The sequence below is a fragment of the Cyprinus carpio genome, chromosome A23 (assembly GCF_018340385.1).
Source record: "Cyprinus carpio isolate SPL01 chromosome A23, ASM1834038v1, whole genome shotgun sequence".
NCBI classification, from domain to species: Eukaryota; Metazoa; Chordata; class Actinopteri; order Cypriniformes; family Cyprinidae; genus Cyprinus; species Cyprinus carpio.
The window spans coordinates 13,192,449-13,217,926 of record NC_056594.1 but is presented as its reverse complement, the minus strand read 5'-3'; the positions used below and the strand labels follow the sequence as shown (position 1 = coordinate 13,217,926).

The 25,478-nt window shown below is 37.2% G+C and overlaps 3 protein-coding genes across 8 annotated transcripts in view; 1 reads left to right on the top strand and 2 right to left on the bottom strand.

Moving 5' to 3' along the window:
- The first annotated feature begins 1,088 nt into the window (after positions 1-1,088).
- LOC109048056 (rab GDP dissociation inhibitor alpha) lies at positions 1,089-8,683 on the top strand. The gene is made up of 11 exons (XM_042713817.1): positions 1,089-1,372; positions 2,680-2,788; positions 3,038-3,136; positions 3,280-3,414; positions 3,520-3,718; positions 4,398-4,529; positions 4,617-4,716; positions 4,963-5,134; positions 5,348-5,492; positions 6,005-6,059; positions 6,505-8,683. Exons 1-11 carry the CDS (start codon positions 1,328-1,330, stop codon positions 6,655-6,657), a joined length of 1,344 nt encoding a protein of 447 aa, XP_042569751.1. The 5' UTR covers positions 1,089-1,327; the 3' UTR covers positions 6,658-8,683.
- A 314-nt stretch (positions 8,684-8,997) lies between these two features.
- LOC109048059 (inter-alpha-trypsin inhibitor heavy chain H6-like) lies at positions 8,998-20,527 on the bottom strand. 2 transcript variants are annotated; one of them, XM_042713774.1, is made up of 18 exons: positions 20,397-20,527; positions 19,274-19,309; positions 18,382-18,536; positions 15,807-15,917; positions 15,233-15,480; positions 14,971-15,140; positions 14,756-14,872; positions 14,497-14,668; positions 13,973-14,256; positions 11,996-13,181; positions 11,792-11,824; positions 11,054-11,071; positions 10,881-10,934; positions 10,772-10,792; positions 10,590-10,640; positions 10,338-10,451; positions 9,829-10,209; positions 8,998-9,733 (listed from the first exon to the last, which is right to left on the bottom strand). In XM_042713774.1, exons 1-18 carry the CDS (start codon positions 20,499-20,501, stop codon positions 9,468-9,470), a joined length of 3,522 nt encoding a protein of 1,173 aa, XP_042569708.1. In that variant the 5' UTR covers positions 20,502-20,527; the 3' UTR covers positions 8,998-9,467. The 2 variants fall into 2 exon arrangements, with proteins under 2 accessions (XP_042569708.1, XP_042569709.1); XM_042713775.1 differs by having other exon boundaries at positions 14,971-15,137.
- The window catches only part of pfkfb1 (6-phosphofructo-2-kinase/fructose-2,6-biphosphatase 1), a 28,851-nt gene continuing 22,859 nt past the window's right edge, over positions 19,487-25,478 (bottom strand). For 3 of the 5 annotated variants that reach the window (XM_042713792.1, XM_042713791.1, XM_042713793.1), the window contains exons 4-14: positions 25,381-25,447; positions 25,103-25,177; positions 24,264-24,320; positions 24,030-24,151; positions 23,740-23,947; positions 23,229-23,375; positions 23,037-23,141; positions 22,352-22,481; positions 22,183-22,245; positions 21,860-21,924; positions 19,487-21,780 (exon numbers count right to left, since the gene is read on the bottom strand). In XM_042713792.1, the coding sequence (XP_042569726.1) occupies positions 21,721-21,780; positions 21,860-21,924; positions 22,183-22,245; positions 22,352-22,481; positions 23,037-23,141; positions 23,229-23,375; positions 23,740-23,947; positions 24,030-24,151; positions 24,264-24,320; positions 25,103-25,177; positions 25,381-25,447 (1,099 nt within the window). In that variant the 3' untranslated portion in view covers positions 19,487-21,720. Of the gene's footprint in view, positions 21,781-21,859; positions 21,925-22,182; positions 22,246-22,351; positions 22,482-23,036; positions 23,142-23,228; positions 23,376-23,739; positions 23,948-24,029; positions 24,152-24,263; positions 24,321-25,098; positions 25,178-25,367; positions 25,448-25,478 lie in introns of all 5 variants that reach the window. The other 2 variants (XM_042713796.1, XM_042713795.1) reach the window with 2 other exon arrangements.

The window sequence follows — 25,478 nt, the reverse complement described above, 5'->3', positions numbered from 1 at the left end:
GCGTCGCTGAACATCAAATGAATAAACTACATTTGAATTTTTCGGTAGGCCAGCAAGAAAAAGAACATCTAGCCGCTGTAAAACATCCTCAGTTTAAAACTCAGTCATAATGATTACAAATATTTAAAAATGAACTTTTAGATTTAAGTTCAATTTGGAACTGTCTGTCTTCAGAGAGAAACGCTGCAATGGTCCGTTGCACATTGTAAAATAAATTTTTACCACAGTTAAATTAATAAGGGTTCTCACATTATCATTTAGAAACAGAAACATTTGATAAAATATCTTTTAATTTTAAGTTCAATTTAATAATTTAACTGTCGTTTGTCTCCTTTATGCTAAATGCATCCAATGCATATCAGTCGCTATAATATATATATATATATATATATATATATATATATATATATCGATATATATATCTATGTGTGTGTGTGTGTGTGTGTGTGTGTGTGTGTGTGTGTGTGTGTGTGTGTGTATGTATATACAGTTCTTCCAAAACATCTTTGTTTTGTGAGACTACATAGAGATAATCTGTTTCTCAATACTCAGTGTAAAGTTGCATTTATCTCTAAACACCTGGAATGCATTGGGAGGACGCTGTAATTTCAGGACCACTTTATTGGGTTTAAATATTGACTGACAGTGTATGTAATATGATCGCATTTTAATCAAGCTTATTTTAATTACTAACAGATCACATAGCCTATTATTCTGAGCATGTTGATATACAAGTAGAAAAATCCTTTGCGTTTGCAGAACACTAAAACAGCTCTTTTCTTAATCATCACCGCGTTAATTCACGCACTGGCAGAGGCTTCATCCACAGTGTTGTTGGCGGAGGGATATCTGGTACTGTGACTGCGCCCTGTGTCATTCAGCTGGAAGATTGGGAAATGAAAGTGCCACCGAGCGTATTCAAATGTATTCAATAAGATTACCCAGGGCGTGAATTAGCATTGATGTTTTAAAAGCATCTATATTTACGGCTGAATTGTAACTCTGGGTTGATGACATTCATAGCAATATCGATCATCTCCGATTAGGGAGGTGCACTATATTATTTCGCGAATGTCTCCGCACCGCTGGAGCTCGTGCTGCGGTCAGGGCCATCTTTGGTTGTTCTCGCCGGTCTCACCACAGTCAGTGATCAATTGTGATACGTATCAAATTATTTGAGCGATAATTGTTTGCAAAGAGGTGGTTTTTGTCGCTCATAGGATAATAGACTGGTTCTGCATAAATATTTTGTTGCATCAACACCGGTTTGCAGATTTTTTTTGCAACTGAAATTTGGCTAAAGACGGAAGATCCACCGTAATACAACATGGATGAGGAATATGATGTTATCGTATTGGGCACCGGACTCACAGTGAGTAGCGCATTCGGGTCACTGATGACTCGCTCGCTTTGGAAACAGATTAAGATGTTGCCGATGGATGCTCGGATGCGTTATAGATGTGGCTGTACGAATAGATGCTTTGCGTTAGATTGAACCCGAGGGCCTATTGCTGACGCATCCTTTGGACCAGTTCTGTATGTGTGTGGAGTGAGCCAGCATTTCTTGCAAAGTCTGCTTGAATACGAGCGCAGTCCATCCTAAATCTACCTTCCCCCGAATGTTCACAGCCGTCGAGGCTGCGTCATTATATATCGACATGAAAGTGGTTATTAAAAAGTAATGAGAGATTCTTCCCTCAGTGTCTGGTTCTAAGGAGTGGCATCAGGTATCCCGTGCATCGAAATAGGCGAACATTTTTATTTATTTGGCCTTTTATGGTTTGCCAACGTAAAAGCTGTATTGTACTTAAGTGATGTTTAGCTCATTGTTTGCCTGTTATTGTGGGTTTAGTGGGTATTTATTTTTGTTATTGTTATAATCTAAAGAGCCCAATTTAATAGACGTGGGAGTTTAACATTGCGTAAATACGTGCAAAAAACTGTATTGTTAATAGTAATAATAATAATAATAAAAACGTAAAAAGCAGAAGTGTTTTTATCAAACGTTTCCTCTATTTTTCCTCATGGAGGATAGTGGGTGATCTGGGCTGCGGCTCGTGATGTGGGCTGGGTGTAGCGATGTCCGAATCGTGAAGAATTGTTCTTGTGAGTCGGATCTTTTCAGTGAATCAATCGAATAGTAGAAATTTTAGAAATACCTCCGGGAAATGTATTTACGACTTGATTATATGGAAGTTTTAAAACACAAACAGTTGGATGTAGAACTTCAGTCAATATGTAAACAAATTATAGTATTGTTTCGTCTAAATGTAGCTAAATTATATTTAGGTTCTACATTATTATTTTTTTAATGTCACGTCTGCAACAAACGGAATTTGAACACACAAAAATTACAATAAACACAATTGTTAATCAAACTTCAAAACACTAAATAGGCCACGCCAGGATGTCAGAATGACGTAAACGAATCAGAAGGATTCGTTTTTCGAAGCGCTTCATTATAATTAGACCTGTTCAAAAGAACCGATTCGCGGAAATGATTCGGACTCTCCATCACTAGTTGGGTGGGGTGACTCGCATCCATCCCAGTGTTTAACACGGAAATCAAGGCAATGGATAGATACCCGCTGCCGTGTCAACAGATGAATGAAAAAAAAAAAACATTGAAATGTATGTCCATGACGGATTATTTCAACTAAACGCTCTTTGTTTGTGTAGGAATGTATTCTCTCTGGGATCATGTCTGTGAATGGGAAGAAAGTTTTGCATATGGACAGAAATCCGTACTACGGTGGTGAAAGTTCCTCCATCACACCCCTGGAGGAGGTGAGGATAATTCACATTTCCCACTCTCACTACTCCAATCTCATGTCTGCTTGATAGTCCACATGTTTACTATAATTATATAATTGCAATTAATAATAAAATCTTAATTAAAAAAAAATGTTGCCATTTGTTGCCATGTATTTAACAAATTAATATTTTAATATCAATGTTTCTATTAATGCAAAATATATATTTTTAAATCAATTGAGATTATCATCTTTTTTATGATTTTATCTGATTTTATCTGATTTTTATATGAGATTTGTGATTTATTTGGGATCCCCAGAGTCAATGGGCCGGGGAAGAGACTGGAATGTGGACCTTATTCCTAAATTCTTAATGGCTAATGGTAAAAATACTGTTTGTTGATCAATCAAACACATGATTGTGTGTGATAATATTGCTCAAATCATGTTTTTGGATTAGACTGTTCTCCATGTAATTTTTCCAAATAATGATGTACCACATCATTTTGTCATTATCTTCTTTAAGGTCAGTTAGTTAAGATGCTTCTATACACTGAAGTGACCAGGTACCTTGACTTCAAAGTGGTTGAGGGAAGCTTTGTGTATAAAGGAGGAAAAATCTACAAAGTGCCCTCTACTGAGACAGAGGCACTGGCTTCAAGTAAGTCCAGCTAGCATTATAATTGTCTCTAGGACTAAATCAAGAATATTAGTTTTTGATAAAAATGCAGATTTATTTAGTTGATATGTGACATGTGTTGCTTAGACCTAATGGGAATGTTTGAGAAGAGACGTTTCCGCAAGTTCCTAGTTTTTGTGGCCAACTTTGATGAGAACGACCCTAAGACTTTTGAGGGTGTCGATCCCAAACTCACAACAATGGGAGAAGTGTACAAGAAGTTTGACTTAGGACAGGACGTCATCGACTTCACGGGACATGCCCTGGCCCTCTACAGGACAGACGAGTAAGTGTTGCTAGTGTTACAAAACCCATAATGTCCATAAAAGTCTTATCATTGCTCTCATCATAAAACTAATTAATATAATGTAAGGCAATACACTACAGGAAAAATCACTGTTTTACACATTTAAGTGTTTAAGTATATATAGATATCAATTACAACACGTATCTTTAAAGCTTTTGTCAAAATGAGTTTTTTTCTTATGGATCAAGCCTGAAATCTCCACTTCAGTAGCACTTACATCAAACTTTCTGATTTTGTTCCTATTCATATTCTGAAGGTTTTTACAGAGGGGTTCATTCACATATCATTTGCCTGATTTATATAACATTTTATTCCGACAAGCATGGTGAATTTTTTATTTTTATTTATTTATTTTTGTCTGATTTATGGAGTGATGAAAAGATACATCTCTTTTTAACTTTAATATGTCAACAAAATGAAACAAGAATTTTGAAACTGGCTTTATCCAACTTTCAGAAATTTGTTGTGGAAATGTATGCAAATCAATGCATATTTTAATTAGATAATGCCTCATTTGCATATTTAAACAACATTTTAGAAACCTTGTAATACAAAACAATCATCTAAATGTGTTGTGATTAATCAGCTGGGAAAAGTACTGTACGCTTGCTTGCCTTAATGCCAATAAATGGAATGAATTGAATTTAATTCCTCCTAGTTACCTAGAGCAGCCTTGTCTGGAGACCATCAATAGGATCAAACTCTACAGTGAGTCCCTGGCACGCTACGGGAAGAGCCCATACCTTTACCCTCTGTACGGATTGGGGGAGCTGCCTCAAGGGTTTGCTAGGTCAGCCGCTCCTCCTACCCATGTGTTGAGTGTCATTGTAAAGTCCTTGTGTCATAAATATGGTCCTTTTTCTTTGTGAACTTACAGGTTAAGTGCGATTTATGGAGGAACCTACATGCTGAACAAACCAGTGGATGAGATAGTGATGGAAGGAGGACACGTGGTGGGCGTGAAGTCAGAGGGAGAGGTGAATTCTTTACACAAGTGCTGTTTGCAGTGTGATAACTTAAAATTAATAATTCAATATTCATAATGATAATAAATTAAACTGATTTATTTCAAAGTAACAATGCATGGATTTTCCATAGAAAAGTTTGAGACAAAATTTACATTTATATTTGGTTATCTCATAAACCGTGCTTTAAATTGGCTTTCATGCATAGGTTTATGCATAAGATCTGGTGTTGTCTTCTGATTTGGTGCAATCATCCAGGTTGCCCGCTGCAAGCAGCTCATCTGTGACCCTAGCTACATCCCGGACCGTGTGCACAAAGTCGGCCAGGTGATTCGGGTCATCTGCGTCCTCAGCCATCCCATTAAAAACACTAATGATGCCAATTCCTGCCAGATCATCATCCCTCAGAACCAGGTTAACCGCAAATCAGGTTAGTGACAATATATAAACTAAGGAATATTTGCAGGATAAACCTACACTATAACTGTGTGTATTTGTATTAAAGTATACATGTTAGCATGTGTGCGTCGGTACTTGTATGCAGTCACCTCTAGAGGGCGCTGCTTGATTTCATTTCAAAAAGGAGCTGCGCTGAAGTAATGAAAAGTTCATTCTGTTGTTGTTTTTGTTTTTTTGCCTGTAGATATCTATGTTTGCATGATCTCCTACGCCCATAATGTGGCGGCTCAAGGGAAATACATTGCCATTGCAAGCACCACTGTGGAAACCTCTGATCCTGAAGCTGAAATTGAACCTGCTCTGGAACTCCTTGAGCCCATTGACCAAAAGTCAGTTTACTCTCTTTTTCTATGCCTTCTATACTCTGTTTTTTGGGTCTTTTTTAGTGCAGAATGTTAGTAACTTAAATAGAAGCACTAATATTCACTTCAACTGCACAACTGCGAGTGTAATACTGCTTTTATGAAACAGTATTTGAAATAATAGTTAATAATTGTCAATATCAAGAAAGATAAAGGTATGTTATGTATTAGGTGTGTGTGTATATATATATATGTGTGGTTGTGTGTGTGTGTGTGTGTGTGTGTGTGTGTGTGTGTGTGTGTGTGTGTGTGTATAATATATTGTGATAATATATATATATACATATACACATATATATACACATATATACACACACACACTCTTCACTCCAGACAAATGCCATACCACTCACCACACATACTTTGGTCTGGAATGCTGCTTTGCCAGCTAAATTCTTGTACTATTGCTAATTATTATATAAAAACACCAATCATAAATGGAACGCAGTTTTTTTATTATTATTTTGCCATTTTTACAGGTTTGTGGCCATCAGTGATATGTATGATCCCAGAGATGATGGTACAGAGAGCCAGGTCAGCTTCCCTCAGTTATTTTAATATTTATATATTACTGTAGTATATATTAATATTTTGAAACAGCTTCTATACTTTTAGCTTTCATTCAGTTTTATTTTAGTTGTAGTAATTTTACCAAGGTTTTTTTTTTTTTTTTTCATTTTTATTAGATTTTTTTAAATATTTCTATTTAACTATTTTTATTTCAGTTTTAGGTTTAGTAATATTGATTTAGTAATTTTAGTACTTAAAGTTTCGTTTTGGTTAGTTTCTAAAGAAACATTGTTTTGTTTTTTTTAAGTTTTTGTTTTTTATCTAATATTTATTTTATTTATTTCAGTTAAAAACTATTTTAATAGTTTTAGTTAACAATAACAACACTGGCTTCACAGTAATTTCTTTCAACAAGGCACTGCTGGGCATCAATCACAAAACATAACCACTATCATTGTCATGTTTCCAGATTTTTGCATCACGGTCCTACGATGCCACCACTCATTTCGAAACAACATGTAACGACATCAAGGACATCTACAAGCGCATGACAGGCAGTGACTTCGACTTTGAGAACATGAAGCGTAAACAGAACGACGTCTTCGGCGAGGACGAGCAGTGAGGGGTGGAGAAGTGACGGAGGAGTGGGGAGGCAATGATCAGGTGGAGGGAGAGATGAGGTGGGCTGAACGGGATTTACTGGGCTGGGTTCAGAAGTAATGCAGAAAAGAATCGCCAATGCCAAATCTCTTTCAGCCGGCCTTATCTTTCCCAGAGTGCTCTTTGCTCATTGTCTCCACACCCCTCCGGTGTCTCTGTTCGGATACTTACAGTTCAGCACACAGACACACAAATGCTCTATTGCTCACATTCCACAACTCTGCACTACAAAGTGGGCTCACACCAACATGCTATTTTAGGTTCATACACAAGCAGTATGCATCGTTTGTGCAAAATATCCTGTTGAAGTGAAACGCGTGTCTTTCTGTTCTCTGAAAATCATCTTTGACTGAAGCCCATACATGTGAACGATTCCTCGAATATTGAAACAATTTCTCATCAACTTTCGTGAAGTATCCCCAACTGTCCTCAGACAGTTTAGCATACTGCCGTCACTTTTCATGTGAACACTACAGCAGCTTTCCTGTACTTTAGGAAAGTGTCACTTACAAACATATAGTAAGATCATGAAATGCTCTCCAATAAAAAGTCAACTGGAAAAGGATGTAATATGCTATTATAATATTTAAAACACAAAGTTGTACAAAAATAAATCTGACTTTGCTAGACCCAGCAATCAAAACCTGAACTGCCGGTCTCATAAGTCTCATATCATTGCATTTCCTAATCATGAAATTCTGCTCTACCACTCACTGGTCTTTAAAGGCATTTAGTTCTTTTTATGAATATTATTGAGGACAATTAAATTGAATGAGATGTATAATATGCAGTATAGAAGTGAATTGTAAGCCATTAACTTGTAGCTAACATTACAGTCTTTGTGCTAACTTAAAAACATTGTATGGCCTCACAATGACTTATTGACCTTATTCTACATTCCTCATCCTCCTGCTATTATTCATTTTGTTTGTAGTGAAAACCAATACAGACAGCTGGTATTGAATGCAAATGTGAGCAAAAATGCATAATGAGTCGATCGCTTAGTCTGTTATGGGAAATGAGTCTTAATAAGAATGTGGAAGCAATTTTCACTCCCACAGCTGCAAAAGAAAATGATAATGTGAATTTAATGAGTATCAGATCCTTTGGTATTCAATAGTAGCCATATCTGTTGGTATTCTGGATTTTGTAAACCAGGCTGACTCCAGTCTACTAAATACACACATGCTCTAACTTTGAATTGTGATGAACACTATGCCTCTCCCTGTGTACTGTAAAGATTCTCACTGCATCTTTGATTTCTATTTTATCAGTGATTGACACATACAGTCTCTGCATTTACACTTGGCTGTTAGAAACCGCAAGACAAACTTAGTATTGAACTATGACTGGTCATTTTCACCATTGCTTATATCTCTAATCATGCTTGTTTTTGTTTTCGAATGATTTGAACTGCCATCAATAGTTATAGTGGACTTTTGTCTGGACCAGATGATAACGGTGTGCTGTTTGAACTCTTACTGTACAGCTTTCAGTGTAGAATATACAAGCATTGTCATGTTTTCCATACTCGCCTTTGCTGAGAAAAAAGCCTTTGACTCGAGTTCCCTCCCTTTTTATTTTTTAATGGAAAACAAGGAGTGTGACAGTTTCATTACATTCTTGAAATTTATTGGGCCAAAGTCACTTATGGCCTTATAGATTCACGTAGAAGCATACAGATCTTGAACTCTCTTCCTTAGTGCACAAATTAGATGGATTAATGATAACTGGAATCAAGTAGAATTACGCTGCATTGCTATATTTGTTATCTTTTGCACCTCTCCAGCATATTGTTGCATATGTTTGGATTAACTGTTTTGTACTGTATTTATTTTCATTTTGTCTTTCATTTTCAATGTTGAAACAACTAAACATCTTTAAAAAAAAAACTGACACACAAATTCGACAATTTTAAGTTGTGAATTTCATCTCGTGTTTGAGCAGTCTTGTGCAACAAAAATAAAAATGGATAAAATGAAACTCAATCTTTCTTGGGTTACGTTTGATTATTGGCACATGAAGAAGGATTTCCTTTCTTAACAGGAGAAAGTGAAGTATTCAATACTCATTACTAATATACAATATTATAGAATCACTTTACACAATTCTCGTAAATATATTTTAAATGGAGGCATATATATATACACATTCATATTTATGCAAACTAACTGGCAGATTAGAAAATTATAGAATTGATTTTTTTTTTTTTTTTTCCCAAAGAGAAATAAATGAATTTTATTAAAAGTCCAGTTTTAATAAAAAATTGATTTTTAATAAAAATATTTGAATAAAGTTGGAATTTAAAATAACCGTTTTCTATTTTAATACATTTTAAAATGTCATTTATTCCTGTGATGGCAAGGCCATTACTCCAGTCTTCAGGGACTTTTTTTTACAGGATTCTTGGATGAATAAGTAGTTCAATTTCATTTACTGAAATATAAATATTTTATAACATTGTAAATGTCTTGACCATTACTTTTGGTCAGTTGAATGCGTACTTGAAGAATATAAGAGTTGAGTTCTTTCAAAAACAAATCTCACTGACCACAACCCCTTGAATGGTAGTGTACGATTATATTAAAATGCAAATATTTGGATCAGTCAATGCTTCTGAAACATCCTTCAGTTCATCACAACTTGTGTTTATTCTTAGTCTCTCCCCCATCAGATGTTTTTTCACTGTCAAATAGCAAAAGATTCAAGTTCCAGTGTCTTTTCTGTACCTTTTGTAACTCTGTAGAAGTGGAGACATGATGTGAAGGTTTTCTACTGGCGATCCACAACATAGCTCTCATAGGACTGGCCCAGAAGTCTCTCTACATCCACCTTTGGCACTACCCAACATTGAGCTGAGTGTCGCTTCCTGGGTGAGTCCTTCAGATTCTTGTCTTGTAGAGTGACAGGAAAATGCTCATCTCCTTTCTTTAGAAAGCCCATGGCCAGTGAAGTGTTCTTTTTTGTTTGTGCATGATGGAAACCAGCTTGATCCCTTGAAACCCTTATGACCTCCATATGGGTATGCTGAAACTGGCCTGGAAATAAATACCCATACAAATCCTCAAAAATGGCGAATAAGTCTGACATCTCACTGAATAAGATTAAAACAGATAGAAATGCTGTTACCTACCCAACAGCCCTTGGGTGAGATGAGAAAGCCCCTTTCCATCGGCAATATAGAAGCCCAGGTGATCCATTTGAAAGGAGTTGGGATGGTTGTAGCGATGGAAGAGAATGAGGAACTGCACACCAACCCTGAGCTCAATCCAACAGCTGTGGTGCTCTTCAACCGTGATTCTCATGCCGTGTAGCTCCACAGATCCTCTCTGATTGGTGGGCAGCATCTCGATTTCTTTCCCATCCACTTCTGCTTGTACTGAGTCCAGTGTTACGGTGATCGTAATGCCATCTTTGGCAGCAAAGAGGGAAATCCTGTCGAAGAAGGTACGAGTACGATTCTCCAGCCCCTCCTTTGAAGGAGCCAGCATTAAATGCCCATTCACAATAATGCCTACCAGTATAAAACAGGAATAAGAGACATCAGTCATGTTAAAAGAATATCTAAACATATCACGCATTTTGTTTAGATTCCTGAAAGATATATAAGCTATATAGTGGATTGTAAAAACATAAAACCACCTTTGTCTGGTTCCTCAAGAAGCCGTAGTACATCATCAGCCCTGCCATCAACGGTGAAACACAAGTTCTGATGGAGATTTGGGAGCTGAACAACAAAATGTGGGTCTCCATCCACTTTCAGAGACACAAAATACTCTTGTTAATAAATAACTTCTATGAGATTATTATTTGCATTCAACTTTAAATGTGCAAAAATGGCTAAAGGAGTAAGGGAAAATTTGTATTTTGTGAAATTCTGTCCTTTAGTCATACCTGAGGAGGAGAACACTCTAACTGAACTTAAACTGGGTTGGTTATCTGGGTCTGTTGAAATTGAAGACATACTGCAGTAAAATGTGCTGCTTATTACAAGTTAATAAATGTAGTTGCGCTACATTTCTAAAGGCTTATTACTGCACATATAGAGGTTATGGATTGATAAATGAAGTGCTTACCAGACACCTCAGCATCGGAATCTGAAAGAAAAATGAACAAATCCAAAAACTGACATAAGTAATTCCTAATAGTTGAAAAAGTATACCATGCAAACAATTTTTAACTCACATGACTCATAATGGATGTTGTAGTCATAGTCGTAGTCATGCGCTGTATCATAATCTGCAAAATAACATCATAATGATGCAGCTTTGGCTTTATTTGATCCATGTTTAGGCAGTTATTGTTTATATTTGGAATCAGTGTCAAACTGATTTAGCACTAGGAAATGAATTACCTACCTTTAACAAGTTCAATATCTGTATAAAAGATTAAAAACACATGATCAGGTGCTACAATTTTACCCTAATGTCACCTTGACTGTATGTGTCCACTCTGCTTTATGGCTGCCTCTTTGTTTTCCCCGTCAGTAGCACAAACGCAAACGTTTGCCAAATTTTTGGCACTCTCAGTATTTGCTCCGCTTTCAATCCCACAATCCCCAGCACAAACTTGAAGCTTAGCTCACATAAAATGTGGTTCCTTTGACCGTATGTGGACTTCATAGTGTATATTGCCATCTTAAGTGAGATTCTAATACTAGGAGAGCGTACATGTTCAGTTTGAAGGGCACCGCAAACAACATAGGAATTACAGGAACATCGATACATCACTTGAAGGGGAAGTGTAATCACTGCACAACACTCCAATACTTAAAGTCTGAATAAAATAATTTGAAAAGGAGTTTCCAGCATTATTATTCAGTTTAATTAGTCCCAGGTATGGTTTGTACACAGTTGTTTGCAGGTATAAAGTGTGCAAGACATGACAGACAAAATGCACATTTTGTCAAGTGAAGTGAACTTCAAAAGATACCCTTGGAAGAGCAGTGCTCACTGTGTAGGGTTCCTGTCAATCGGTACGCAGCTATAGAGAATGAATTGTAGATGCATGTTCAGCTCTAGTCTCAATCTGCCCTAGTGGACACATACGGTGTCTAAACCAAAGAAGTAGAATGAAAATAATATGGACTGTGTTACCTTTCCTCTGGATCTGGATGGATGAGGACACATCTGATGGACAGAGAAGAATGGAAAAGAGAGGACGCAAAAGCAACTATTACATTCAGTAGCACTTTGGTTATTCGTTTGAAATGTATGTGACATTCAAATAACACAAAACTACCAACTATTTGCAAAATTGTGGCTAAAAATGTCAGCTTCTGCTCCTTAGGAGGAACTCACCAAGAAAACGCGAGGCTTCCCACAACTTCGGTGCATCTGTCATTCCTGGCATAGGCAGAAACGAAGGAGCCATCAGTGTGGCCACTTCCAGTTCAACCTGAATGTCTGAATTAGCATCTGTGGTAGATGCTGTGGAGTTTAATGTTTGTGGGCCCTGCTCAAGCGTTGTAAGTCCTGAGGTAGTAGAGTTCTCAATGTCTGAGGAAGAGTCTTTCACCACAGATGGTGCAGATTTGACTAAGGAGGCTAGCGTTGTGCTTTTGACTGGCGGAGAGGAAGAAGTGGTTTTTACTGTACTAGGAGGTGTGCTTGAAATCTTAGCCATGGCTGCTGTGGTTTTGATGGTACTGGGAGGCGAGGAGGATGGCTTGCTGGAAAGTGGTCCAGTAGTGGTCTTCTTAGGTGATGAAGGAGGGATTGTTTTGTTAAGGGAGACAGAGGTGTTAGGCGGTCGACCTGTGGTGTGAAGCCCTGAGGGTGGTGGATGTACTCGTACAGATTTGGTGACAGGAGGTTTGCTTGTTTTTGGAGGGGAGACCGAGCTGGATTTTTTGTTTCCTGTTGTAGATATTTTAGGTGCAGCATGTGAGGACTGATTCGTCATGTTTGTAGAACCTGCAATGGTACTAGTTGTTGTCTTGCTAGTAGTAGCCAAAACAGAAGAGCTAATAGTAGGTTCTGGTTCATCAATATCTGGTTTGATCACAACCAATGATGTGACTGGTGTTACAAAATTGTACTTCAGTGAAAGATTAGTGGCTTTATCTACAAGAAGACGCTGTGTGAACACATCCGAGGTGTTAATTTTAGCCAAGAGCAACTCTTTGATTGTGAAATAAGCCCAGAGCCGATGCACAAAGCTAGGAATGTCATCCAGTGCCTGTGCACAGCCCAGAGACGGTTCTGTGCTATTTATAACTGCTTTGGCCAATGGTAGCTCATTCTCCACTTTGACTTTCTGCTTCGAATCATTTGCTGTTAGCATAACCTTTAGATCCTGTACACCTGGCTTAAGTCGACCCGTGACTACCAATTCAGAGCCCTGGAAGTAGTTGGGAAACAGAGAGCGAGTGATATCGTACACCTGATCGTCTAGATAGGACAGCTGGATATCTGAAAGCAGAGGGCTGGCGACTTCATCATAGAAACCTTTCAACTGGACAGCTGCATCATCATCCTCATATACCTGAAAGACAACAAATAAATGAAAATATGAATTATTACAATTTCATTTACACATAAATTGTTATGGGCTGATGTTCAATAAAACATAAATGCGGTCGTTTGTGCAAGCACCTTATTACGACCTATATTTACGTTTTAAAATTAAGCGGTCTCTAGCGGGCGTAAAAATAATGACAGTATCGCGTTGCGTCTGTCGTCATGAAATGACGTATAACGTCATTACCAATCAAAACGCACGTTTATTTAAATGCAATGTGTGGACTTTTTACACCGATCTCACAGTAATTCGTACGTATTTTACTAGATGGCTTATTCGTTCGAATGACCACACCTAACCCCACCCCCTAAACCTAACCCTCACAGAAATCATGCTAAATTATGATTTATTGAGCATATTCATTTTACGTGCACGTCCGTTCTCTGGGATCGAACCCATGATAGCATGATTGCATATCAAGGTATAACGCAATAATCTACCAACTGAGCCTACACGAAACGCAAATCACAGTGCAAATAAAAGAGTACAAAACATTAATATGAAAACGACCTTTTGCCGGTAGGGGCGCAATTGTAGTATCGCTCTGATGGGTCGTATTTCAGGGATTTGGACAAACGACCTATACGAGCGTATTAGTTGGAGGACAGGTTACAATTTCATTTACACATAATTTCATATAAATTATTTATTATGATTATTTAGTTCCAGTCCTCGAATCTGATTGGCTGAATGTCGATCCAAGAGCACTGATATACAGTCCAACAGCACTGGGACTTTTCACTGTTTGTACTTACCATCCGAGCCACACCACGATTCTCCAATGCCAGCCTTCTCATCATTGGAAAATCAGCATCATCTCCAAAGGCCAGGCCAAATAACGAAGTTAAACCCAAAGCATTCTGTGCATTGCGCAGAATCACATCTAGTTCTGTCTCCCCAATAGTGGCTTCTCCATCAGTGAGGAAGATGATCATGGGAACACGGTGAGATGAAGGTGCATGACCACTGGATGAAGATGAGTGTGAGGATGGATTTAGCAACTGGGCTGCAGACAGTAGAGCTGCATTGATGTTTGTCCCTGGTGTCAAAAGGGAAAATATTTACATTGCATTTAGTCCTTTAGCAGACGCTTTTATCCAAAGTGACTTACAAATGAGGACAATGGAAGCAATCAAAATGAACAAAAGAGCAATGATATGCAAGTGCTATAACAAGTCCCAGTTAGCTTAATGCAGTACACATAGCAAGGTTTTTATCATATGATAAAAAGAAAATGAAATGTACTTAAATGTACTTAAGATACAGAAAAAACACCTACAGCCCTCTGCAAATATCTTCCTGACAAATTCCTTGGCATCCCGCACATTTTGCCGAGTGGCCCGCACAGTGCGGCCTTTTTTCCAGATGTGGACCTTATCTGAGAAAGTGATGAGATTGAAGTAATCTCCCTCTCGTAGGTCACTCAGAATGGTGGTCATGGCTGCCTTAGTCTGATGTAAAACACAGTGGAGAAATACATGATTCAGTGTTCATCTCATTCTCCACAAGCTGTGGTTTTGAGTCTGCAGAGATGCTACCTGCTTGATTTTGGTGCCAATCATAGAGCCGCTGATATCAATGACAAAGATGACATCTTTAGGAACTACAGGAAGTCCTCGAGGTGCAAAGTAATGAACAAAGTAGCCATTATCCACCTGGAGAAAAAAAAACAACAACAAGTGAAAACATTACAATGCTACACCAGGACCACCGCTATTCTGGTACCATCAATCAGATACGTAAGTGTGAAGACCTGGATGTCCCCCATGGGGTCTTTGAGCTCCACATCATACTGAATGATGAAGTCTGCATTGAGACCTCTGGGGGAGATGTTCTTCTGTTGCTGTATGCTGGGAGTGTAGCGCACATGTGCACAGTAGGGATTCTGCTCAACTTTAGTTGATGGAGGAGGATCTGCATCTGCTGAAAGATCAGTGAGAAAGAGAGAAACCATACATTTTGTGATTTTTTTTGTCTGAAGCACTGACATGACAGAAGTGGTTCTTTTAGGGTACCTTGAACATTGTTGGTAAGCAGTCGGCTAGTTCGCAATGGCAGAGCTTTGACAAAGCTGATGCCTGTCCGCTCTGATATGCTGACGTCCAGGGAGATGTTCTGCACAGGTTGTCCAGGCCGTAGACCCAGAGACAGCTCATAGCGGCCAAGCCGTCGTGATAAGAGCTCCTCATACGTCAGCGAGAAGGAGACGCGAGTCCCAGGAGGCACGTTGACTGCTAAACGGAACTTCTCTATCTCACGTTCCCTTTGGAAAACAACAGAAGCTGATCAGGTTCATGGTATATTGTTTGTCTGTATCATGAGATAACATTTCACCTGAAAAATTATTTGGATTTAATTTAATGACGATTCAACAAAAAAGATTTATTGTTTAAAACATCTGCAACTGTATAAGAAAAACTGTAAGGATTTTTGTTAACACGTTCATTTTGTAAACAGCATGTTTGTCGGGCCAAACCTGAAAAGTAAATGAAACACAGCCTATTGCAATTTTTAGTGGATGCCTGCACACTGGGATTCTGCCAAAAGCAAGTCCCAGTGGAGAAGGTATTAAATAGATTTTGGACTGACTTAGTAGCAACAAGTCCTGCTGTTTTCCCTTGCTTCTTAGCGTTGTCATAGATCTTCCTTGCATCAGATCTCCTCTTCACCTGAGCCACATACACCTTCCCATTTGAGGTGCTGGAAATCAACAGACAAATCAGAGCAGAAAGCATACATATTTTGAAAATGATCATACAAGCAGTGTTTATCTGTGATATACTGGTGGCAAAACTCACAACTGTGACTTTATTTCTCTTACAGTAGTTGCAACTATTTCTCATAATTGTGACTTTATAACTAAATATTCCAACTTCATTTTCACAATTGTGTCTTTTTCCTCATAGTTGCAACATTTATCTCTCAAAATTTTGACTTCAGTTTTCATAGAGACTTTATTGCAATTGTGACTCTCACAACTGTGACTTTATCTCTCCTATACTATTTCCTATACTCCTAGACTATTTCTTGTAATTGCGATTTTATAACACAAAATTGTGACTTTCTTCTCACAATTGTGACTTTTTTCTTAGTTATATCTTACATTCGTCTCACAGTGTGATTTACTATCACAGTTATGAATTAATTTTTCGTAGTTGTAACTATTATGCTAACTGTGATACTATAACTGCACTAGAACTACAACCTTGATTTTATTAATTGCAACTTCTTCCTCATAATTGCAACATTACTAAATTTCTTATTTTAAACTTTATCTCCCAAAAACAAGAGGAAATGGCTCATGACATAAAGAAAATGTCATTTCCCCTCACAAACCATAATTACTGAGAAACTCTCGCAATCATAGCAATTCCAAAATCCCCTTAAATCTTGGTTCAGGAGCATTTCCCCTGCATGAACGCTCAGGAGTTCACCCGCACGAAGCTATCCATACTCTCTTTGTGTCTTTACATGAGGGTCAAGGAGAGAAAATGCTAAAGCAAGGTCAGCCCCTATAAGCAAATATATTTAAATAAAAGTCAACAAGAACCAACTAAAATAAACCAACAGCCTTGAAAAAGAGCTTGTTTGAATAAGAGCAGAGTGAATGGACAGTTTAAGGCACAGTGGAAAATGAGGCGCCTGTATGTATATGTGTGGCACTGAGAGGTCTGGGATGGCTGTGCATGTGACACTGAACACAGAACTCTCAGTCCCAGTAAACAAATGCTGCCGCATGAAAGAAATACATTTGCTGCAGCTATCTGAAAAAGTACAGAGCCTGATGAAAGTGTCGGTTTGTATTTGTGTGATTTTTTTGAGGGTGTGCATACGTCTGTAATGTACATTGAAACTTGAAGCCCTGCTTTGTTGATGCACACGAGTGCATTCTTCACGCACATGTATGTATTTATGTGCAGGTAAATGTGTGAGTGTGTGTACCTTGGCCATGTGCCTTGGTAAACTCTGCTGGGTAAAAGGGAGAGTGAACAGAGCCAGTCCTCGTCATTTTCTCTATTAGCTTTCGGAGGTTTTTTTTTTGACAAAGCCTGCTATTCATCTGGCCTGAACGTTCTTTACTTTTGACCAACGTCCGCTTCCAAATCCAGCCCCTGTGTACTTTATCAAACTGTTATGGTGCCTTATTTGTTGGAAATTATTTAAATTTAGCATTTGTTTTTGGAAAAGATGTTTACATGACTTTTACTCTAGTGAACAAATATGCTTTCTTCACTATATCCTTTTCTTTTGTCAGTTTGCTACATTTGAGTGTTCTTTTCTATGTTTCTTAATTTGTACAGTTTTTTTTATTATTATTATTACAATTAATAGAATAAAATTAAGAGAAACTTAAAGGGACAGCTCAAACAAAAAAGACAATTCTTCATTTATTCACTCTTAGGAGGGTCCCAAACCGGTATGACCGTGGAACACAAAAGTAGAAATTCAGAATAATGTCTTGGTCCCTCTATTCCGTGCAATTACAATCCGTGGGGACTGAAGCTTTCAAGCTTCAAAAAGGATGAAAAAGCACCTTAAAGTATAATAAAATAGAAGTCTATATGACTATATTTCAAGTCTTCACAAGCCATACAAAAGCTTTGTGTGACAATCATACTTAATTTATGTCACTATTCACTTGATATCTTCCCCTTCAGTGAGATCTTAACTCAAGAACCACTGAATCCGGATCAGTGAGTCAGTGGGATGAACAGATCTGTCCAATTTATGAATTAATCATTCAAGTTTTATAAACTAGATCATCTAACTCCTTGACTTTAACTCAAAAGAATGAATTGTTCACACATTAGACATTGCTACTTTTCTCATGAATGTGCCAAAGAGGCCAGGTACTGAAATGCCTTGAAAACATTCATGTTTGCTGGAGAAACTGGTGAAAATTTCTTTACATGGATAACAGATGAACAGAGAAAGAAGTCATTTTTGAAATGTAAGTAATGATGTCAGATCTTTAATATTTAAGTGAAGTAATCTTTAAATAATTTCTGTAAATCAGATCGAGCATAAAAAAAAAAAAAAAATCAATTTTAATCGCAAAACACTTTTTCGAAATGAACAAATCTTTAGTACAAATATAACCCTGCTGTGTCTATTCAGAGAAATCTTTTAAACCGATTTGACAGCCAGAATAAGTTTGACTCACATGGTAAAGTTGGAAATAAATGCAGATGAAGATAAATCCACCTCAAAGGCTGCCTCCTTAGTAATGTGGAGTTGGTTCCACGTGGTGCTCTCCACTGTGGTTACAGCATAGCGAGACACTACAGAACATCGCACATGGTAATCTGTCACCTTGAGCTAAGGGCACAACAAACACCAAAATAACATTAATATGCTAAGCCAAATTATTTATGTTTGAATTCTTTCAATTTCATTAAAATCTTGGCTATAAGAAAGCTGTATACGTGAACGTATACGTTTTAAAGTTAGCTAGGGAACACATCCTGAAAAATGCATCAATTTAAAAACATGACTTTATTGAACAATTCATATGATTAGCATGCTAATTTTGATTTCTCAGGACTTTTTGAACTTTGATCTGAGTACATAGAACACCTCAATCTGTTTACTTGAATCTGATTCAGACCACATTGGTCTGGCTACAGAAAAGCCAGTCTATATCTGAGCACTCTTTCATGCACTGCATGCAACTGCTGGTGCTGCAACTGACAGAAACAAATATTATCACAATAAGCTAGATCTACAAATGAAAAACTATGAAGGCTAAAAGATATTACCCTGGGTCTGAGCATGTTACAGTAAATATTTAAGATTATAGAATGTCTTGTAATAATAATGTCTGCTTCTGCTTTGCTTTCTGTCTCCAGTGAGGGTATTGGATTTTTCTGGTCATATTGCTTCTAACTCATGCAAACATTCTCATGTGTTTTATAAACATCTGGTTTCTAAGGCGTCTATTTGGTGCTTTATAGAATTTCACAATAAACCAAAGTAAAACAAAAAAACCAAGGCATTTATCTTAATATTTACAGTTTAGCACAAAGCAAAAACTTAACTTTTTCTGTCATACTTACTGCTGGTTTTGAGGTTGAGGTCTGACGTCTCAGTCTCTAAAAAGAATGGATAAGTATTGATTTCTCTTATCCAGAGTGTTCTTGTACATTACATTCAGTATGCGTCACATAAAAGTGTCTACAAAGAATTCATTTCAGCTAGGTGTTTTAAATGTCACAATGTATGCATCACAAAAACAAATCTGATTCACTCATTCCTTAGTGCCACTCACCTTTAAATATTCATACAAACTTTTATTATTCATATAATCTCTATTAACCACTGTATTAACAATCACAAAACTACATTTGAAATCAGAGGTATAATTGTAAAAATAGCGTGAAATACTCTCCATATTCTCAGATGCCAGTGGTCTCTGGTCTAGATCTTACATTGAAAAAGACTGAATCAAAGTTATTCATGATGAAAGGGGTGGAAATGGAACTAAATGTCAGTACTGTACACACAAGGCCACTAGAGGATTTTAGATGTTAGCTTTACACAATTTACTGCTGTGCCAATATATTACCACATCTGTAAATACAAACAAAATCTAAATATGGAAAAGAATGCGTCTCTGCTACTATAACTTTCCAGCACACTTTTTAAACAAAACTGCTGTGTGACATAGGTTTATCAAAAGCCCAGAAGGAATGCAATAAGAAATTCATCCAGAATAATTTGAATTGTTCATATAATTTCCAAATCGATCTTTATTACAACTTTTTAAGATTCCAGCGTAACAATAAAAACTACATCTCTACATACAAAGAATTATGATTAGCCTAAAAGGATTGAAAACCGATGTTATATACCTCCCTTCGGTTTAACTTATTCCTAATGCATCCAAATACAATATAAAAACATTCTGTAAGTAGATAAACAATACATACATTTCTAAAAATGAAATACCATTCCACTGGTACAGAAATTCTTAAATGTTGTGCGATTCTTCAGTTTGTGCGTTTTCGCGCGTAATGTGACGAGGCGAATTTTTAGTGTTTTTTTTTCGCGCAAATGACCATCGGTCACTCAAAATAATCTTCACATTTTACTTATCAGAGAAAAATGTCACCGAGCAACCGGGCAAATAATGACTAAGTGTAAAATTATGAATAATAATGCTATAACAAGTACACGTACCTGGAGAGGGAGTGAGTGCGCGTCGAAATGCGCACATCCAAAAGGAACAACAGTTAGAAGGATGAAAACGACAGCGTGGATAGTCAAATCCAGTTTAACATCCATGCTTTCAGATTGTGTGGGAAAGCCAAAACCACTGTTTAGCCTGTAAGGCGAGTGCGTAAGGTCTTCCACTAACTTCGCATTTTACGGTACGAAGTTGTTTATAAAAGGGGCATTATTGCCCCCTCCCTGCCAAAAAAAGATCCTAAAAATGATACTGAAGCCACGGTAATGCCATGAGAGAGATGGACGCTCATTTAGATTGGAAAAGTGACTTTCCAATAGGTTATAATGAGAAACGAGTTTCGATCATGCGCAGGGATTTGTGGGTTCCAAAGGGAGCTCTTTTCACGTGTGCATACTGGACATTTCGCAGTGTCGCTACGATTTTGGGGGGTATGAAAAACCACTAACCATTAACCCGTGAATGCCTACAATTCTGAACACTGTTGCCAGAAGCCTTTCAGTCGTTACATAATTCAATCTAAAATGTATTTGGATACTGAATTTTTATTCTAGAAATCTCAGTTACGTTGGAGAAGATTTTTGGACAGGCTCTAATGAACATATTAATAACTAACGAATATTGTAAAGTGGCTTGAGAATTCTTATGTGTGATATTGTGATGACTCCTATAGATTGATTTATTTGGTTGCTGTCCATGGTGCTGTTAACTGAATCATCTTCTGATTACTCTACTTTATCAATTCATAAATGGTATTATTGCCCAGCTCTTTTACCACAATATTAAAATTAATACAATAAAGACATTATTTTTATATTCACTTTCACACAATGGGGATTTCCCCTGTTCTAACTAAACATTTTAAATTAGGAAAAGGGTCAAATTAATCTTAAGTTGCAATATCCATTTCAACTTATAACATTATGCCAATGCAACCATCTTATCAAAGTCAAAACATGGGCTACTTGATTTTCACCGTTTAGTTTTAAAAACTAATGTACAATCCAAAAGTCTGAGAGCCCTATAGTGAAAAAGCAAAAATTGTTCTGCATTTTCTAATTTAATACAAAATGAATAACATTCATATCCACAAAATTTGAATGAGAAAAAAAATAAATAAAACTTGTTAGTTTTTCCCAGATGTGGTCTCAGACTTTTGGATCCCACTTTTGTGTTTGTAAGCCTTATCCATAATCTTAATGGAAACACATGCTTATGTCTTCTTAAATTCCTTCCTCCCACCTTGTTATTCATTTACACAATCTGTGTGTAGATCAACTGTGCAAAAACGGCAAATTTAAGATTTTTTTTGTGTGATTACTGATGTTCAGGTACAGTCTGTAGTGCTTCTTCTGTCTTTCTTGCAATATTCACATTCTGGAATGCAAACAAGAAATCCCTTTTAGACACTGATCGGCGATTAGAATTCATCATTCCATAGGATTCTATGACTTACTGTGGGTCTGTCCCTGTGCGTGTTCACTGCTTGGATGTTTAAATAGAAGGACTCCACTTTGCATCCTGCAAGGAGAGCATAAAAGAACACGACACACTCACATATTATATGTAGCACATTTCATTGGCCTAAATGCTGCTAGCTACTTTTCATGCTGGGTTCATTTGATCATGATTGTTTCTCTAACATATTTACAGAGTAGTTCTCTCAGACTGAAAACAATAAGAGATTTCCATACTTTTAAAAGATAACAGTACCCCACATTATACCCTAATCATGGAAAGAGCCATGTTTGAAATAAAACCATAGCAATGCCTACTCACCATAAGCTAATGGAGTCAGTTTGAGAACAGTATGCAGAGGACACTTTAGATATGGCAGATCATCTGCAGAGAAATCAGATATGTATAAATTACATGAAAGATGCTATCACAGTGACAAAGTACATTGCATAGTCAGTGACAGCAATTGCTGGCTGTTTTTGGTTTTGACCTGCACTCTTGTCCAGAAAGTAGGCCAGTAGACAACGCATGACTGCCTGGTGGCAGATGACCAGCACATTCTCTTGTCTCTCAAGCTCCATTATGACCGGCTCTAGACGGTGCACCAGGTCTTCATACGACTGCAGAACACAGAAAAGGGCAAAACTCAAAAAGGTCAAAAGTTTGTAAAAACAGTAATTTTGTGAAATAATTACAATTTAGTATAACCGTTTTAAACAAGCTATTACTCCAGTCTTCACGTGATCCTAATATTTTGATTTGATACTGTACTACTAATTACTGTTGGTGCTCAATTATAAGTAATGGTTCTTATCCAATGTTAAAAATTTTTTTTTTAGGATTCTTTGATTAATAAAAAGCATTTATTTGAAATAGAAATCTTTTGTAACACTGTAAAGGTCTTTACTGTCACTTTTGATCATTTAGTGCATCATTGCTGAATAAACGTATTAATTGATATATTTTATTTAAATCTTTAAATTGATCAACAATACTAGCATGTTAAATTGATTTCTAAAGGATTGTGTGACACTAAAGACATTTTCATGGATTTTTCGATCAAATTTACTTGGTAAGTATAAGAGACTTCTTTTATTATCCCAAACTCTTGACTGGTAGTGTACTTTTTCCACACAAACTCATTTTAACACTGTTGTGTTGTGTACATGACTCACTTCACCCTTTGGATATCGGTAGCGGTACTTGTCCTGGTCTCTTAGGGCAAACTCTTCTGGATGGGTTGCCTGAATCTCCTCGTACATCATCTCCTCACATACACCTTAAAATGTGCAACTGAGTTCAACTGTTTTTCTTGACATCTGCATTTCACATGCATACACCTTTAATACAGAGCATGACTAGCTTACCGCGTCGATTTCATTCAATGCCTTCCACTGTTCATACGGTACGCCCAGTGCCTCTGCTGTCTGTATGGTCCTCTTCATGTGGCTGGTCCACACCTTCAGGTCCTTGATGGACTGACCCCTGATGAACTCTGCAAGGGCCTTAGCGTACTAAGCAACAAGACAGACACAAGTCTAGTCTATATCTATGTGTTTAAGGAAGATTCAAATCACAGAAATGCATAGCTTTTTACGCTAGAATTAAAGCTACATCCACATTAATCCAGATAAATCTCAAAGCGTCTCATTTTTTTAAAATGTTTTGGCCTTTCATCTATACTGAGACAGCATTTTTGTTAAGAAAAGATCAAGCTTTTGAAGATGCTCTCCCAAGTGGTGAATGTGAAAACACTGTTTTTGCTTTGTAATGTGGACTGTGAAAACGGAGGTGTTCGAAAAACAGTGTTCACTCTCAACAAGTTTAAACTATCCCACTTTGATAAAGATTTTATGTTTAGTTTATGATCTGAATCACCTTTAGTCCCTGTGAAGAGAGGGCTGAGTCTCCACCGATTCTTCCCAGCAGGTTGAGCTCACTTTCTCCATGGCGGCTCAGATAGATGGATCGTGGTGTGACGTGGATGTTCATGAGGTAATACACTATACGACTCTGAATGTGATCCTGGACACGGTTTACGAGGTACCTGGATCCCACGTTAAAGATCTTAATGAAGGAGAGGTGCCTATGAAACAGATGGAGAGGCAGAGGGTTGGAATTGATGCACAGAACATCATCTTACATTTGAGACTTCAGCAGCAGGGTACCTGTCCTTTTCCTCATCCAGGGGGACATAGGACAATTTGTAACAATCAATACGTTTCAAAAAGTCCACCAGTGCTTCTTCTTTGTCATAGTTTTCATAATCTGGGCTGCTCAGCTTTACTTGCTGTCAAAAAACACGGAAATAATATTAAACAAAAGCTATCACATTCTAAAAATTTTTCAAAACAATTTTAATAGTGTAACATTCCAAATAGTTTAACATCATACAATCTTACCATTATATTTGCCTCAATGATTTCTGGGTCATCACAAACCGACTCAATGAAAAATACCTGGACATAAACATTTTTTATGAAAGAACATAATTTTATAAAATATTAAATAACAGGAGTTTAAGTGTTTTCAAAATGAAAACTTTTTTCCAATGCGTCACAAAACACTACATTGCTGTTGTTACCCTGCAGCCAAGCACGCTGACAATCAATTCAATATCTCAATCAAACTCTGAATCCGTTTGTTCGGTTCAAAAATGATTCATATTCAGATTATATTTAGCGTTGAGAGTCCAGTTCATTGCAACAAATCAATTGGCTGTCAATTAAATATTTTAATGAGATAGAAAAAGTCAAAGTCAGAGCTTTACCACTGTCTATCACCATTCATGGTTATGATGGAAATAAATAGGTGGTGAAAACAAATTATATACCTTATGCAACACTGTCCATTACCATACTTATAAAAAAGATTTCTGGGGTAATCCAGATAGATCCCCCTGGAGGAATGGCTCTGGTTTAGGTGTTTTACATTAATTAATACATTAATTTATATTATATTTTTGCTTGACCTTCTCCAGTCTGGATCTAATTCAGTGTGCAGCTAGCAATCTCTGTTTGTTTGGATTTTCTTTTGGTTCTATGCACCTGAAGCAATTTCATTTTTAATCTTAGAGCACAACAATGTCTTCTAGTACTTATAATATTTTTGATTAAATAACTTGGAAAGCTATAGTCTTGAAATAACATCCCATCAATCATCACATTGAATACGATGCAAAGAAGATGTGAGGCAGACTTACAATAAGCGGTCTGTTGAAAAAGCAAAAACCTGCACCTGCCTTATAGCCCCTCTCCTTGGCAAAACTGATGATGACTCCTCTTCTCTCCCTTGTGGTATTGGTGGCATCAAATACCTGTGAAGTGTATGTGTCAGACTGATTTGCCTCAGTGACTGGTTGACTCCTCAATAAGAATGCTGAAAGAGTCCCAGACTAAACTGGTAAATTCTCAGTTGTATTGGATGTAAAGTCAGACAGATTCATATAGTAGCTTGACCATTTTAATTCATAGCTTGGACAGACAAGAAGAACCGTTATCCATTACATTCTTGACTCACTGCAACTTGTCCCTGCTCCTTAGTGAAGTAATTGGCAATGTCCTTAAGAGCACTTGAGGCACAGGCTCTGAACACATAATATGCAGATATGCATTGAA

Excerpts from the sequence above, each read along its gene's own strand:
- LOC109048059 (XM_042713774.1), bottom strand. The coding sequence starts at position 20,501 with ATGGATGTTAAACTGGATTTGACTATCCACGCTGTCGTTTTCATCCTT. Across the intron at positions 15,918-18,381 it reads TTTATTTCCAACTTTACCAT|CACCTCAAATGGGAAGGTGT; the intron begins GTGAGTCAAACT and ends GTTGATTTCCAG. Across the intron at positions 14,873-14,970 it reads ACCCCATGGGGGACATCCAG|GTGGATAATGGCTACTTTGT; the intron begins GTCTTCACACTT and ends TTTTTTCTCCAG.
- LOC109048056 (XM_042713817.1), top strand. The coding sequence starts at position 1,328 with ATGGATGAGGAATATGATGTTATCGTATTGGGCACCGGACTCACA. Across the intron at positions 3,415-3,519 it reads GACAGAGGCACTGGCTTCAA|ACCTAATGGGAATGTTTGAG; the intron begins GTAAGTCCAGCT and ends TGTGTTGCTTAG. Across the intron at positions 5,493-6,004 it reads CTTGAGCCCATTGACCAAAA|GTTTGTGGCCATCAGTGATA; the intron begins GTCAGTTTACTC and ends CCATTTTTACAG.